At 41.4% G+C, this 16,534-nt stretch overlaps 1 protein-coding gene across 2 annotated transcripts in view; it reads right to left on the bottom strand.

Moving 5' to 3' along the window:
• The window catches only part of Vbp1 (VHL binding protein 1), a 34,221-nt gene extending 17,889 nt beyond the window's left edge, over positions 1-16,332 (bottom strand). Inside the window, exons 1-4 of one of the 2 annotated variants that reach the window (XM_004672657.2) lie at positions 16,207-16,332; positions 11,203-11,327; positions 8,814-8,880; positions 6,433-6,531 (exon numbers count right to left, since the gene is read on the bottom strand). In XM_004672657.2, coding sequence (XP_004672714.1) covers positions 6,433-6,531; positions 8,814-8,880; positions 11,203-11,327; positions 16,207-16,296 — 381 coding nt within the window. In that variant the 5' untranslated portion in view covers positions 16,297-16,332. The remainder of the gene's footprint in view (positions 1-6,432; positions 6,532-8,813; positions 8,881-11,202; positions 11,328-16,206) is intronic. The other variant, XM_045141029.1, reaches the window with a different exon arrangement.
• Between the last annotated feature and the right edge of the window lie 202 nt (positions 16,333-16,534).

Genomic DNA, 16,534 nt, shown 5'->3' with positions numbered 1-16,534 from the left:
GGCTGGGGAGATGGCTTAGTTAGGGCACTTGCCTACAAAGCCGAAGGACCTAGGTTTGATTCCCCAGGACCTACATAAGCCAGACGCACAAGGGGGTGCATGTGTCTGGAGTTTGTTTGCAGTGACTGGAGGTCTTGGCATACCCATTCATTCTCATATCCCCCCCCCCGTGTGTGTGTGTGTGTGTGTGTGTGTGTGTGTGTGTGTGTGCGCGCGCGCGTATGCCTCTCCCTCAAATAAATAAATATTTTTTAAAAAGATAAAAAAAAAATCAAGGGCTGGAGAGATTGCTCAATGGTTAAGGCACTTGCCTACAAAGCCAAAAAACCTGGTTTCAATTCCCCAGTACCCACATAAAGCCAGATACACAAAGTGGTGCATACATATGGAGTTGTTATGGAGAGAAGCCCTGGAGTGCCCATTCTTTCTCTTTTCTCTGTCTCTCTCTGCATACAAATAAATGAATAAAAATAGTTTTAAAAATAATAGAATATTATATTGGGGAAAAAAAGATTAACAAAGTTATAAATACCTGAGAATCAATTACATTTAAAACTTCTAAGCCAAGCATGGTGCTGCACACCTTTAATCAAGGCATTCGGGAGGCAAAGGTAGAAAACTCACTGTGAATTGGAAGCCAACCTGGGACTACAAAGTGCATTCCAAGTCAGCCTGGACTAGAGTGAGAACCTACCTTGAAAAATCAAAGAAAAAAAAGGACCACAAAAAATAAAGCTTCTGTATGAGGCATCGTAAACAAAAAGTTACCTGCTTGTTGCTGGGACATAACACCTGATCTAAAGTGGGAGGAAAGCGTGCGTGCGTGCGTGCATGATTTGTTTGTGTTTTTTTTTTTTAATTTTGGCTTACAGTCTTGAGGGGAAGCTTCATGATGGCAGGGGAAAACATGGCATGAGCAGAGGCTAGACACCACCTCTGCCATAGCAGGTGAAAAACAGAAGCAGGAGAGTGAGCTGAACTAACACTGAAATACCAGGGGCTAAGAAACCTCAAAGTCCACCCCAGCAACACACCTCCTCCAACAAGGTTCTACTCACAAAGTTGCCAGCAGCTAGGAACCAAGCATCCAGAATACGAGTTTTTACTGGGGGGCGGGGAGGAAAGCATATGGTACAAGCTACCATAATCTACCCCTGGCCCCATAAACTGATATAAAATGCAATATATTCAGTCCAATGTTACAAGTCCCATAGTTTTTAAAATTTATCTATTCATTTGAGAGAGAGAGAGAAAGAGAGAATGGGTGCGCCAAGGCCTCCAGCCACCGCAAAGGAAACTCCAGATGCCTGTGTCTCCTTGAGCATCTAGCTTACATGGGTTCTGGGGAACTGAACCAGGGTCCTTTGGCTTTGTAGGTAAATGCCTGAACTGCTATGCCATCTCTGCAGCCCCAAAAGTCCCACAGTTTTTATCAATGCTAACATTATTCAAGCATCCCCATAGCCCAAGGTCTATTAACTGTGACTCCATAAAACCAAAACACACAATGGCACAGAGTAAACATTCAGACTGCAAAAGATGGCATTGGACATAGCAAGGAAAGACTGAACCAATGCAAGACCTAAAACAAACAGTGTAAACAAATCCTATAGCTCCAAGTCCAACATCTGTGAGCAGTGTCAAAGTCTATGTGATTCTAATTCCACCCTTCCAGCTGAGCTGCTCACAGACTAGGGAATAATCCATCCCAAACCAGTTATCCTTGGCAACCACCCCATAGTCCTTGTATCTTCCAAAAGTCCTAGGGTCTTCATTGCAACCCACAGGTCATCCTCATGGCTCCATCGGGCCTCCACACAGGAACTCTAATGACCCTGCCTCACACTGCCTAGTGGCCATTTGCCCTCTACCCCCAAAAAACACATTGAAAACCCAATAACCCTCTCCTTCCTGAATTTGTTATACTCCCATAGCATCATTTGGGCTACCATATTTGTTAATCCAGAAGGGAACTAAACCAACTTGGAAGAGAAGGAAATCTCCTTCAGTACCCAGGCCCCCTACTTTCAAGAGTCAGTATTCTTCTAGCTGTTCCAATATAAAACAGCTGGCTCAATCTCAATGGTGGTAATCACTTAAACAACTGCAACTAAATGGGGGCTGCTGACTCCTGCCAAACGTTCATTTCTATGCCATATCCTTCTGCTCACCCCAGTCCATTCCTTCTAAACTTAACCCTGCTCAAGTTTTCACAACATAGGCAGAATGCAGTGTGTCTCTCATACAAATGGCTTCTAGCCCAGTCAGGACAAAGCTCTTTTCTCCCTTTATAAGACAAGCCACAGTTCTTTCTGCATTTAGGACTCTCAAACCCTCACAACAATGGTACAACAAACTCTGCTTACAGCACTGCAAATCCTTCCACATTCCTTCTGCAAATCAGTTCCAAAAGGCCTAAAGCCACAATTAGGTTTCAAGCAGCAACAAAATCACTCCTGCTACCAATTTTCTATTATAGTTATTTTCTCATTACTTGGATAAAGTACCCAACTGAAAGCAGCTAATGAAGTTTGTTTTTTTGGTCTACATGCTCCAGGGGAAGCTTCATGATGGCAGGGGGAAACATGGCATGAGCAGAAAGTGGGTATCACTTTGCCACAGCAGGTGGAAAACAGGAGCAAGGAGAGTGAGCCAAACTAACACCAGCAAGCTAGGGTTAATAAACCTCAAGGTCCACCCCCAGCAACATCCTTCCTCAAAGAAGGCTCTACCACCCAAATTGTCACCAACTGGGTAACAAAACATTCAAAAGATCAAGGTTTCAAAATCTATACTATTTGATTCCACTATGCTGGAAAAGTTTTGCAAGGCAAGGGCAGAAGCAAAAAAAACAATTGAGATGCTATTTTGAGTTGAGTTGTGTGTCTCCCAAAAGATATACCGAAGCCCTAATCCCTGGAACCTATGAGTGTGACCTGTGTAAATCAAGTATTATGGATTAAGCTGTGTCTCATATAAAAGGGTTGGAGGTATAACCAAGTTGGTATAGTGCTTTCTAGCATACATAAAGCCCTGAGTTTGATCCCCAGCACCACATAAATCGGGTGTGGTGGTGCACACCTGAAATCCCAGCACTCAGTAGGTAGTAGCAAGAGGATCAGAAGTTCAAGAATATCCTCAGACACATAGAGAATTGAGGCAAGTGCAAAGATACATGAGACCTTGTCAATAAACACACAAGCCAGGTGTCGTGGGGTGTGGCTTTAATCTCAGCACTTGGAAAATAGAGGTAGTAAGAGGACTGCTATTAGTTTGAGGCTACTCTGAGACTACATAGTGAATTCCAGGTCAGCTTAGGCGAAAGTGAGACCCTACCTGGAAAAACCAAACACACACACACACACACACACACACACACACACACACACACACACACCATTATTCTAAGTCTCAGAACCTCAGAATGTAGACATATTTGGACATGGTCTTTACAAAGCTAACATCTGGGTTGAACTTAGTTCATACAAAAATTAAAATTTGGGGGCTGGAGAGATGACTTTGTGGTTAAGGCACTTGCCTGTGAAGCCTAAGGACCCAGGTTGAATTCCCCAGTACTCACATAAGCCAGATGCACAAGGTGGTAAATGTGTGTGGAGTTCGGGTGCAATGGTCAGAGGGCCTAGTATATCCATTCTATCTCTTATCTGCCTCTTTCTCTCTAATAAGTAAATAAATAAAGTATTTTTTAAATTTTTTGTTTTATTTTTATTTATTTATTTGAGAGCAACAGTCAGAGAGAAAAAGGCAGAGACAGAGAGAGAGAATGGGCGCACCAGGGCCTCCAGCCATTGCAAACGAACTCCAGACATGTGCACTCCCTTGTGCATCTGGCTAACGTGGGTCCTGGGGAACCGAGCCTCAAACCGGGGTCCTTAGGCTTCACAGGCAAGCATTTAACTGCTAAGCCACCTCTCCAGCCCATATTTTTAAGTGAAAATTTTGGACACACATATAAATATGAAGGCAGAGATTAGTACATGAATTTCCCTTCATATCCCTCAGAAAGAATTGATTCAGGGGACTGGAGAGATGGCTCAACAGTTTAGGCACTTGCTTGCAAAGCCTAAAGGCCTTAGTCCAATTCCCCAGTACCCATATAAAGCCAGATGCACAGAGCAATGTACTCATCTGGTGCTCATTTGCAGCAGCAGGAGACCCTGAAGTACCCCTTCTCACCCTTTCAAATAATAATAAATATTTTTTAAAAGAACTAACTGATTAAAGGACTAACCTTACACTTCTTAGCCCAGAACAATGAGGTCATCAATTTCTGCTGTTAAAGTCATCCATTTTGTGCAACTTTCTCATGGCAACCCTAGTAAATTTGTACAGACATTACTTCCATAGGCATGACCACAAAGATGGTCCAAAGCAGGATAGAGGCAGCACTACATAAATAAATAAAAAGTGATTAGCTTTTCAATATATATGGAAAGGCACTTCCCAACCCTTGCTGAGAAATAAGGGAAAAAAATCAAAGATTACTCAAAAGGATTTTGTTCTTACCATTTGTTAAGATGTAGAAAATTGTTGGAGATACTTGGTCTATGGGGGAAAAAAATCTGTATGCAAGCATTCAACTAAGAAACGAAGCAAAGAAGATGAAAAAGGAGGAAAAACTAACAACATTTCCTTAGAAGTACATGCTCAACCATGTTTATTGCCGCTCAATTCATAATAGCTGGGAAATGGAACCAGCCTAGATGTCCCTCAACTGATGAGTGGATAATGAAGATGTGGCACGTTTATACAACGGAGTTCTACTCAGCGGTAAAGAAAAATGATATTATGAAATTTGCAGAAAAATGGATGGATCTGGAAAGGATTATACTAAGTGAAGTAACCCAGGCCCAGAAAGCCAAGCGCCACATATTCTCCCTCATATGTGGATCAGAGCTACAGATGATTGGGCTTCTGTGTGAGAAGGAAAAAACTCAGCAGCAGAATCCACTAAGTTAAAAAGGAGATATAAAGGGAAGAGAAAGGAAGGGAGGAGGGTACTTAATAGGTTGGTATTGTATATATGCAAGTAGAAGAATAGATTACTGGGGATAAAAAGGCCCATATTGAGGTCAGGGGAAGAGATTGAGTAAAGGAAAGGTGGAGGGAGGGCTAATCAAAATCTAAGAGTATGCAAATAAATCATATGGAATATTCCGGTTTCAGATAATGGAACACTCAGGAGCCATAGATCGTTGTTAGAAAATTTTCAGTGCCAGGGATGGGATACCTCCAGCGAGTTGTTGGCCAGGGAGGTCCCTGATGCCCCCAAAACATTAAAGGCCATTGCCGAGACCCTTGGTTTCCCAGAAGGAATAGATGGTAAGACCCTATTGCTGAAGACTGCACATACTTGGGCTGCAAAGCCACTGAGAAATCCTGCTGGAACTTAGCTGATAACCTCCTCCATATAGACCAGCTGACAAAAAGCTGGAAGAAGCCATTCTACATGTAGTTCAATGGGAGAAAGAGATACCACCAATGAAGATACTCAACAGTGGACACTACAAGCCTTATAATTGGCCAGCCAGGCCAGATGAGCCAACAGGTGCAGTAGTGGCATGTCTGTCATGATGGAAACCAACTGCCCTCCAATTGGACTGGAGGCCCGCTCCATGGGAGGGAATACATCCCTGATACTGAAAACTTAAACAGGGGTAGTCATGAGCCCTAGGGTTGTAACATCTGCTGATATCTGGAAAAATGTATATACTATGCTTATCAAACTGCCCAGTAAGCACTTCTCTTAATATTCATACCCTTATACTAATGCTACTCTCACTTTGGGTAGAGAATCTTCTCTTTTCAGATGGCAGTGACCTTGGGACGACTCAGAAGGTATTATACTACTGGAAAGAAGTGACTGGAGTACTAAGTAACATCTCAAACACACCTTCCAAGGCTCCGGGTCTAATGCGGAAGAGGTGGCGGAAAGAATGTAAGAGCCAAAGGAAGGCTAGGACTCCATACAACGTGCTCCCTCCAGACATAAAATGGCCTGGATATCCATGACCTCATAGTGCCTGACACTACCTACACAAGACCATCATAAGAGGAGGAAAAGACCATGACATCAAAATAAAAGAGACTGATTTGAGATGGGGAGGGGATATGATGGAGAATGGAATTTCAAAGGGGAAAGTGGGAGGGGAAGGGAGGGTATTACCATGAGAAAACCAAAAAAAAAAAAAAATGTATTTTTGTCTTAACCGGGAGAGACTTCAGCATGTGTAATTTTCACCACATTCTTAATCCCAGTCAGTTTCTAATAAAGACCACTGGACTCTGCCCTTTCATTCCTTCTACAATCAAAAGGAGATGAAGGCTTTGTACATTTAAAACAATACTATTTTGGTGTGCAAAAATCCCACTGGTTTAAAAATATTTGCTATGGTTATACCCTCTACTTACCCCCAACCACAGGCACACTTTATCAGTAGGAGGAACTGAAGCTTTGCAGTACAGGTTATCTGCCAGTAAGAATCTGGTCTCCATTGAATTGGTGGACTCCTATTTAAAAAATGACAGTACCACAAACAAAGCAGGTTGATATAGGAGACATCCCATAAATGAACCTAAGACATCTGAAACAGTATCATCATGTGGACTAAGTGTAGTGATAAAAGAACTGAATACTACCACCAGATGATTGGACAGGGACTCTGGTACCATCAGTATAAGTCTGGTATCTCACTTAATTTCTACAATGTCTCAGGTTCCTCAGCCACAGAATAATAGCAGTCACTATGTCTATGAAGACAGTGATAAGCACTAAGATCATTCTCTCCCTCACCCAAGTCCCTTCCCTCCCTTCCCCCACACCCCAAAAAACTGCATAACACAGAGTATTATAAACAAATAATGTAAGTGCTATGTAAGAATTAGCTGGAGGGGGCGGGCTGGAGAGATGGCTTAGCAGTTAAGGGATTCCCTGTGAAGCCTAAGGACCCCAGTTCAAAGCTCAATTCCCCAGGACCCACATAAGCCAGATGCACAAGGGGGCTCATGCATCTGGAGTTTGTTTGCAGTGGCTAGAGCCCCTGATGCACCTATTCGCTCTTTCTCTCTCTCTCTCTCTCTAACTCTTTCTGTCTGTTGCTCTCAAATAAATAAAAATAAAAAATAAAAATAAAAAAAGAATTAGCTACGGGGACTGGAGAGATGGATCAGCAGTTAAAGGTGCTTGCTAACAAAGGTTGACAGCCCAGGTTCGATTCCCCAGTACTCACATACATTCAGATGCACAGAGTGGTATATGCATCTGGAATTTATCTGCAATAGCAGGAGGCCCTGGCATGCCCATTTTCCTCTCTCCTATTCTCTCTCTCACCCCTTGCAAATAAATAAAAATATTTTTTAAAAAAGAATTAGCTGGGTTGGGGAGATGGCTCAGCTATTAAAGGCACTTGCTTGCAAAAGCCTGAAGGTCTGAGTTTGATTCCACAGTACCAACGTAAAGACAGATGACCAAAGTGGCACATGTGTCTGGAGTTCATTTATAGTGACACTAGGCCCTGGTGCACCCATTCTCAGTCTCTCTCCTTACAAATAAATAAAATTATTTTTAAAAGAAAAGCATTATCTATTATCATTATTTCCTCAGTGCTTCATGCCCAGTTTCTGAAGTCGCTTTTACAAAGGTCATTACACATAATAAAATTACATAGGTAGTTATTTTACCAGCCAGGCAATAAATCCTATGTACCTACAATCTTTTGAATAGAATATGCTTATGATATTTAAACTTTTTTGTTTGTTTTGTTGGTTTTTCAAGGTAGGGTCTCACTCTAGCCCAGGCTGACCTGGAATTAACTCTGTAGCCTCAGGATAACCTCAAACTCATGGCAATTCTCCTAACTCCATCTACCTCCCAAGTGCTGGGATTAAAGGCATGCACCACCATGGCTGGCTGAAATTTAATCTTTATAGCCTGGTTTTATTTAATAATTAAGATATAGCAGGGCGTGGTGGCGCACGCCTTCAATCCCAGCACTCGGGAGGCAGAGGTAGGAGGATTGCCATGAATTCAAGGCCACTCTGAGACTACAGAGTTAATTCCAGGTCAGTCTGGACCAGAGTGAGACCCTACCTCAAAAAGCCAAAAAAAAAAAAAAGAGAGAGAGAGAGAGAGAGAAGATATAAAAAACTCTCAAATTTAGTTCTGCCAATAACTAGTTATGTGAAACTGGTCAAATGTAACTAACCTCTTTGTAATCATTTCCTCAACTGGAATATGAGAATTTAAGATTCATTCCAGCTTTATAAATCTTAAGATTCTTTCCTTATTCTTTTTTAAATATTTTTTAACTTTTTCATTTATTTACTAGATACAGAGAGAATGGGCATGCCAGGGCCTCTAGCCACTGCAAATGAACGCCAGATGCATGTGCCACTTGTGCATCTGGTTTACATGGGACCTGGGAGAATTGACCTGGGTCCTTTGGCTTTGCAAGCAGACACCTTAACCACTAAGCCATCCCTCCAGCCCTCTTTCCTTATTCTTAAGGGTAACAATATTCAGAAAAATCTCTTAGATGCTGCTACCTCAGAATACTACGTAATTAATACTTAGAGCAGTTTCTAATTATAATTTTTACAAACACTGTAACAGAAGGCCATATAGCCACATTTTCACAGAAGTATGTTATTTGTAACATTACTGTATATACTCAAGAAGGCATACTGAATCGTACAGCACAAATCAAATGCCAGTGACCAAAGAGTCAAAAAAGACAGGTCTCTGCCAAAGAATCCTGGTTTTCTCAAATACCTTCAAGCAAAGATACACTTACCTTTTTCTTCTGCATGTATTTTAGGATTTCCAACGTCTGCTTAATTTCAGGAATTTGACCTTTTAGCCTGTAAAAGGTTACCATAGCATTCAGCAGGCAAATAAATACACCAGGACACAGTCTTGCTAATTTTGCATTGTCTATTACTATGTTCTTTAAAACTCTACAAATAGCTGGGTGTAGTGGCATATGCCTTTAATCCCAGCACTCATGAGGCCGAAGTAGGAGGATCGCCATGAGTTCAAGGGCAGCCCGAGACTACCTCGTGAATTCCAAGTCAGCTTGGGCTAGAGAAAGATCCTACTTGATAAAACAAACAAGGGGCTAGAGAGATGGCTCAGCATGACCCAAGTTGAAATATGGGGATTGCATCAAATTGAAAAGTCCTGCACAGGAAACAACAGAATGAAGAGAGAGAACATACAGTGGGAGAAAATGTTTGCCAACTATTTACCTGACAGGGTATTAATATCTAGAATACATAAAGAACTCAATTAATTAACCAAAAGAACAACTAATTCAAATCAATAAATAGACAATTATCTGAACAGAAATTTGTCAAAAGAACAAAAAGGCCAATAAATGGATGAGAAAGTACTCAACATCCTATGCCATCAGGGCAATGTGAACCACTGAATCAACTAAAATTGTTTTTGAAAATGCCAGAATGTGGCTGGAGAGATGGCTCAGTGGTCAAAGTACTTGCCTTCAAAGCCTAATGACCTGGGTTTGATTCCCCAGTACCCAGGTAAAGCCAGCTGCACAAAGTGGCACATGCATTTGGAGTTTGTTTGAATGGCTAGAGACCCTGATATGTCCATTCTCTCCCTCTGCCCATTCATCCTCTCCCTTTCTCTCTCCTCTCTCTGCTCACAAATAAATAAATAAGAAAATGAGGGCTGGAGAGATTGCTAAGTGGTTAAGGCACTTGCCTGCAAAGCCCAAGGACCCAGGTTCGATTGCCCAGGACCTGCATAAGGCCAGATGCACATGTATCTGGAGTTTGTTTGCAGTAGCTGAAGGCCCTGACACACTTCCATCTGCCTCTCTCTCTCAGATAAATAAATAATTTTTAAAAAGAAAATGCCAGAATGAATAATACCCAAATTTTTGTATGCTAACTTAAAAAAATAATAAAATAAAACTACATCTCATACCATTCATAATGGCTATTATCAAATGCACCATGTTGTGCCTGATGGTACAGGCCTGTCACCCTAGCTACTTGGGAGGCTGAGGCAGGAAGAATGAAAGTTCAAGGCCTGACTGAGCAACTTAGATCCTATCTCAAAAGGGAAGGGAGGGAGAGGAGGCCGGGAATACAGCTCAGAGGGAGAGCATTTACATAACATGTACAAGGCCCTTAGGTTCCCCAGCAAGACAGGGGAGAAGGGAATCCATGCATGGTGGCATAGATCTGTAAAACCAGCATTTGAGCAGTGAAGGCAGAAGGATTGGGAGTTTATTAAAGTCATCCGTGGCTATAGAGGAAGTTCAAGGACAGTCTGGGCTATGAAACCATCTCTAAAAAACAAACCAGGGCTGGAGAGATTGCTTAGTGGTTAAGGCACATGCCTGCAAAGGACCCAGGTTCGATTATCCAGGTTCCATGTAAGCCAGATGCACATTGGTAGTGCATGCATCTGGAGTTCATCTGCAGTAGCTAGAGGCCCTGGCACGCCAATTCTCTTTTTTCCTCTCTGTCTCTAATAAATAAATAAATAAAATAATAAAATCTAAAACCAAATCAAAATTTGCAATTCTGGTAAGGAGATATGTATATGTGGGGTGTGTGTATATGTGTGGGTGTGAGAGAGAGAGAGAGACAGACAGACCAACAGACCGACCAGCCAACCTGGGTGTATACCCAAAGGAAATGAAGTGAGCATACAAAAGAAATATGAGTAAGTATACAAATTGTAATGTTTATTGTGCACAATTCACAATAAACCAAGGTAGGTAGTCCCCATCAACAGAGGACAGTAATTAAGAAAATAAGATACAATGCAGCCTCATGTCATTTAAAACATAATTGACATCACACCAAAGTATCACATTAAAGCATCACACCAAGTGTAAGAAGGTTGACACAAAACAGTAGCAACTACATGCTTCCATTTATCTGAAGTTCAAGAACAGAAAAAAAAAATGGTGAAAAAATGGTTCTGGAAGGTGTCTGACTGGAAAAGGGCATAAGGAAACTTTCTGGAGTGATAGAATATAATGACCTAGACAACAATTAATTCTAGAAGAATTAGATTTATTTGTCAAAATTCATCAAACTTCATAGTTGATACCTGGACATCTTATTGTATGTAAATTATATCTCAATTTAAAACAATTCACACTATAAACATTTCAAAAAAAAAACATAGAAATTTTTAGTTACCTCCTTTTCTTTTGAGCAAGGTTGAGTTCCATAAACTTATACTTCTGATACTGTTCATCCAGCTTCTTTAATACTGTATCTGCAGTCTCATTCCCAGGCTGTTTCATAAAGGAATCCACATCTTCCTTTAACATCAAAAGGGTATATTTTAGAATTCATATCACAAATCTAATTATTTTACGACTTTGTTTTAAAAACATAAGGAAGTTTTGTTTCTTTTTCTGCAAAGATTTGGCTTCTTTTTTTTCTGTTGTTGTGTTTTTCAAGGCAGGGTCTCACTGTAGCCCAAACTGACTTGAACCAACTCTGTGGTTCCAGGCTGGCCTTGAACTCACAGTGATCCTCCTACCTCTGCCTCATGAGTGCTGAGATTAAAGGTATATGCCATCACACTCAAGGGTTTGTTTTTAATTACAAATGTAACTATAGAGTTAAATACAAGCTAGACATGGCAATGAATGGCTATAATCCCAGAACTCAGGAAGTAACAACAGAAAGAAGTATGAGGAGTTCAAGGCCAACCTCAACTTCATAGCATGTTTGGGGCTACATGAGATTGTCACAAAGGAAAAAGAAAGACACAAAGAAACGATAAGGACCATTTCAAAGAGTACACATAAATTATTTACCTAATTTACGCTTCTTCCAACCTCCCCTTTTAGTTTTTATATGCAAATAGGTTAAGATATAGGACCTTGCTTGCTTTATGCATTTTCCATATGGCCCTAGTAGGAAATATGAAAATTACTAGCAATTAAACACATTGTCTATTTATGTGCACTAGTCACAAAACACCTGAACAAATTGGGTGAAAATTCATCAGTTTTATTTCAACAAAATAAAAATAAGCATAAAAATCATAAAATAGGGCTGGAGAGATGGCTTAGCGGTTAACCACTTGCCTATGAAGCCTAAGGACCCCAGTTTGAGGCTCGGTTCCCCAGGTCCCACGTTAGCCAGATGCACAAGGGGGCGCACGCATCTGGAGTTCGTTTGCAGAGGCTGGAAGCCCTGGTGCCCATTCTCTCTCTCTGCCTCTATCTGTCTTTCTCTCTGTGTCTGTCGCTCTCAAATAAATAAATAAAAATTAAAAAAAAAATCATAAAATGTGTGGTGGCACATGTCTTTAATCCCAGCACTCGGGAGGCCAAGGTAGGAGGATTGCTACAAGTTCAAGGCCAGCCAGAGACTGCAGAGTAAGTTCCAGGTCAGCCTGGGCTAGCGTGAGACCCTATCTCAAAAAAAAAAAATCATTTATATATGGTCATTAGTATCTTGCCTGAGAAGACTAAGGACCCAGGATCGAATCCCCAGGACCCATGTAAAGCCAGATACAAAAGGTGGCACATGAGTCTGAAGTTTGTTTGCAGTGGCTGAAGGCTGTACTGCACCCATATTCTCTCTCTCTAATATAAATAAATAAATAAATGTTTTTTAAAAGAGAATGCTACGCCTGTGGGGTTGGGGAAGGCAAGGTTGGACTTTTTTTTTTTGAGGTAGGGTCTCACACTAGCCCAGGCTGACCTGGAACTTACTCTGCAGTCTCAGGCTGGCCTCGAACTCTTGGTGATCCTCCTATCTCTGCCTCCTGAGTGCTGGGATTAAAGGCGTGCACCACCACCCCCAGCTGGCAAGGTTTGACTTTTAAGCACTGAAATAGACTGCCTGCTACACAGAGAATTCTAACACTAAGCACCTACTAAATTTGCAACACTGAAGCATGTTGTGTTTCTCATAACAACTCTGCAAGTACTGCCATTCCTACTTCAATTAAAGAAATGGGCTCAAAGTGGTAAAATAATATCTTCAAAGCTAAGCAGCAATTGGGAAGCAGGGGCAGGATTCAAACCCTCTCTATGTAGAATTTCATGTTGTTTCCACAATATAATGTCACTCCTATTACTTTGGGAACATGAAAATAATTAGGTAAATTTAAGCTGCTTTATTACATTATACTGAAAAAAAATTTAAATCTAGAGGAAGGGGAAAGAGAAATGAAAGGGAAAGTTACAATAAAAGGGGATGAGGAAACGTAGAGAAAAATGAAAATCAGACCGAGCCTGTGTTTAAGAGAGACACCTTCTTCTAGAAGAGTCAATGCAAGGGAGACAAGTCAAAATTTCTAGCACAACTAGGCATGGTGGTGCACGCCTTTAATTCCAGGCAGAGGTAGGAGCATCAATGTGAGTTGGAGATCAGCCTGAACTACAAAGTGAGTTCCAGGTCAGGCTGGGCTAGAGAGAGACCCCACCTCAAAAAAAAATTTTCTTTATTTTTTTCCTAGCACATGGTACATGTTAAGGAGTCTACCAAGGAGAATTAATTACAGCAGCATAGGATGTGGTTAAGATATAAGGTCTGACTGGTTTGAATACTAACTTCACCATATAGTAGATATGTTGACCTTGAAAGGTTATCTAATCTTTCCTTGCCTCAATTTCCTTATGTGTAAAATTTAAAAAAAGTACCTTTTCCTCACAGGGGATCAAATGAGTTGATTTGTGTAAAATGCTTAAAAAGAGTATGTTGACATCTAAAGCGCTCAACAAAAATTATCTGTGGATTGGGGAGATGGGTCAGTGGTTAAAGGCACTCACTTGTAAAGCCTGTCCACCTAGACTCTATTCTCCAGTACCCACATAAAGCCAGATCACAAAAGTAGCACATGCATCTGGAGTCCCTTTGCAGTAACAGCAAGTCCTGGAATTCCCATTCTGTCTTTCTCTCTGTCTCTGTTACTTTATATCTATCTCTATCTCTCTCTCTCTCTCTCAAATAAATACAAAATATAGCTGTGTCTATATCATATTGTGCCTGGGATACAGAGCAAAATGTCAAGAATTTTGTTCTGTGGTAGAAGTCAGGAAAAACTACAGAAAAATGTCCGAGTCAGATACTGAAAGACAAAAACATCAGATAGCCAAAAATGATTCCCCAAGACCCATGTAAGCCAGGTGTACAAGGTGACACACACATCTGGAGTTCATTTGCAGAGGCCCTGGTGTGCCCATTCTCTATCTCTTTCTCTCTCCCTTTTCTTCTCTCTGTCTCAAATAAATTAAATTAAAAGAAATTACAATCATTAAATAAGTAGTAAGAAAGGCAATAAATAGTTCTAGGTATGGTAGCTCATGCCTACAATCCCAACACTCAGGGGACTGAGAAAGGCAAAGTGCCTTGAGTTTTAAGACCAGTCTAGGTTACATAGAGGGGTCTAGGCCAGCTTAAACGAGAGTGAGATTGTGTCCCAAACAGTCAACAAATAAATAAAATTATACGTGTAAAAAAGGAGCATTTTAGGGCTGGAGAGATGGTTTAGCAGTAAAAGCACTTGCCTGCAAAGCCAAAGAACCCAGATTTCAATTCCCCAAGACCCACTTAAGCCAGATGCACAAGGTGGAGCATACATCTGGAGTTCTTTTGCAGTGGCTGGAGGCCCTGACACCCATTCTCTCTCTCTCTATCCTTCTCTCCCTCCCTCCTTCTCTCTCAAATTAAAACAAAAATATTTTTTAAAAGAGAACAGTACAAAAAGGAGCATTTTAACATAAGACTATAAAGCCCTCAGATAAATTTATCTTCCTGAATTAAGACTTCTGAAATCAACTCTAACTGAATACTATGAATATTACACTTAAGGTACAATAGGAATTCAATAATACACATAATTATGAGCCTATGTCAGGTACTGTGGCAGAACCCAGAAAAACAGAACAGGAGAACTATCTCCCCTTCCTCTAAACAGCAGAATATGAGGGTAGAGCCTCTAAAGCTTTCCAAACTGGCTAAGTTAAACTTTTGTATACTTCATTTACATACTATCTGACCCAGGACAAGTTACTCAGGGGCTCTGTTTCTCAGTTTCATCAGCTAAATCTACAAAATGAGAATGACAACAGTAGCTCCCTCTTACAGTTTTGTAAAACAAGGAAAATGCCTGAACCTCAGCAATTTTTATTTCATATTGAGAGAGAAATGTAAAAAAGGCACAAATGCACATAAAGTAATTATAAAATTCAATCAGCACATGTAAACATACAATTTAACATAATTTAAGTAAAATAGGTCGTTTGAAGAATGGAAAACATGAATAACAAAAAGGTGGAGTATACCTTTTATACAAGCTAAGAAGTTAAAGGAAATTCCATTTTATAATATATTTTTTACATTTTATAGTAGCTCAGTACAACTGAACGGAAAGACAAATAATGCTGGCTTGAAAGACATTTAGACGGTTTCTTTCGTGATTCTGTTTTCCAAAATTATTTCTAGAATAGGATGACGGAAGGATAGAGTCTACAGTTTCTTTTTGAACGTGGGTTGGTCTCCGGGTTCTGTGAAACCTCCCAATTTCTTTCTTCTCACCACTTCTTGCAACTGAGCACAACGTCTACTAAATTGCTAGAATGATGTAACTAAAACCAAATATATCATAATTTTAGACACCTAATGACAGCCCACTGCCTACCGCAAGACACGCTAGGACTTCAAATTCACACTAGCATCCTACTTTCCCATCAGTCTCTTCTTCCATTCCCAAGGAAACGAGCAGGGCATTCCTCAACAGACTAGGTGCCATTCTGTACCCACCTTAACGCCAGCTGTTCTGCACATTCACTATATTTTATATCTGCTTATCTATCTCTCCAGCATTACAAAGTAGCCAGTTCCTCACTGACCAGCTTTTTGCAGAGAACAGAAGACAACACCTGGCATAAGCGGACTGCACCGAAGGCCGCCCCACCCCAATCCCTGCCGCACCCGGCTTGCGCTCCCCAATCCTCCCTCCTCGCGCCCTCTCCTTTTCTAGGACCTTCTGGGGCGGCGTCTTTTCCCGGCTGGGAGTTGTAGGTCCAGATGTGGCGGCGGCCTGCGCGGGGGCGGGGGGGGGGGTAACCTTCCCTGGACCTTTAGGTCAGGTCCTCCTAACAGGCCAGGTCTGAGTAAAGGGTACAAAGCAGTCCTCGACCTCGGGCCAAGATGCCAAGTAACAGCGACTCTTACCACAAACACAGCTTCAGGAATCCCCAGGTGAAGACGCCGCCCGTTCTCAGCAGCCGCTTCTATACCACTACCGTCCTTACCGGCAGCCATCTTGAGAAAACAAGCGCGCAGCAAACCACCTCCTAAGGCGCCAGCTGTTGGCGATCAGTGATTGGCTCGTTTGCATCTGCAGGCCCCACCTCTCTTCCTGTGAATCTGCGAACTCACTGGTGTTTAAGTAATAGTCTCGCCCCGTCTCTACGTAGTGATAGGGTTGCATACGTGTGAATGACAAGCGTAGAAGGAATGCGACAGACAGCCGGGAGCTGCGGGAAGAACTCCTGGGAAG

This window comes from Jaculus jaculus, chromosome X (assembly GCF_020740685.1).
Source record: "Jaculus jaculus isolate mJacJac1 chromosome X, mJacJac1.mat.Y.cur, whole genome shotgun sequence".
NCBI classification, from domain to species: Eukaryota; Metazoa; Chordata; class Mammalia; order Rodentia; family Dipodidae; genus Jaculus; species Jaculus jaculus.
The sequence above is the reverse complement of the archived record's forward strand: the minus strand, read 5'-3'. Positions and strand labels throughout refer to the sequence as shown.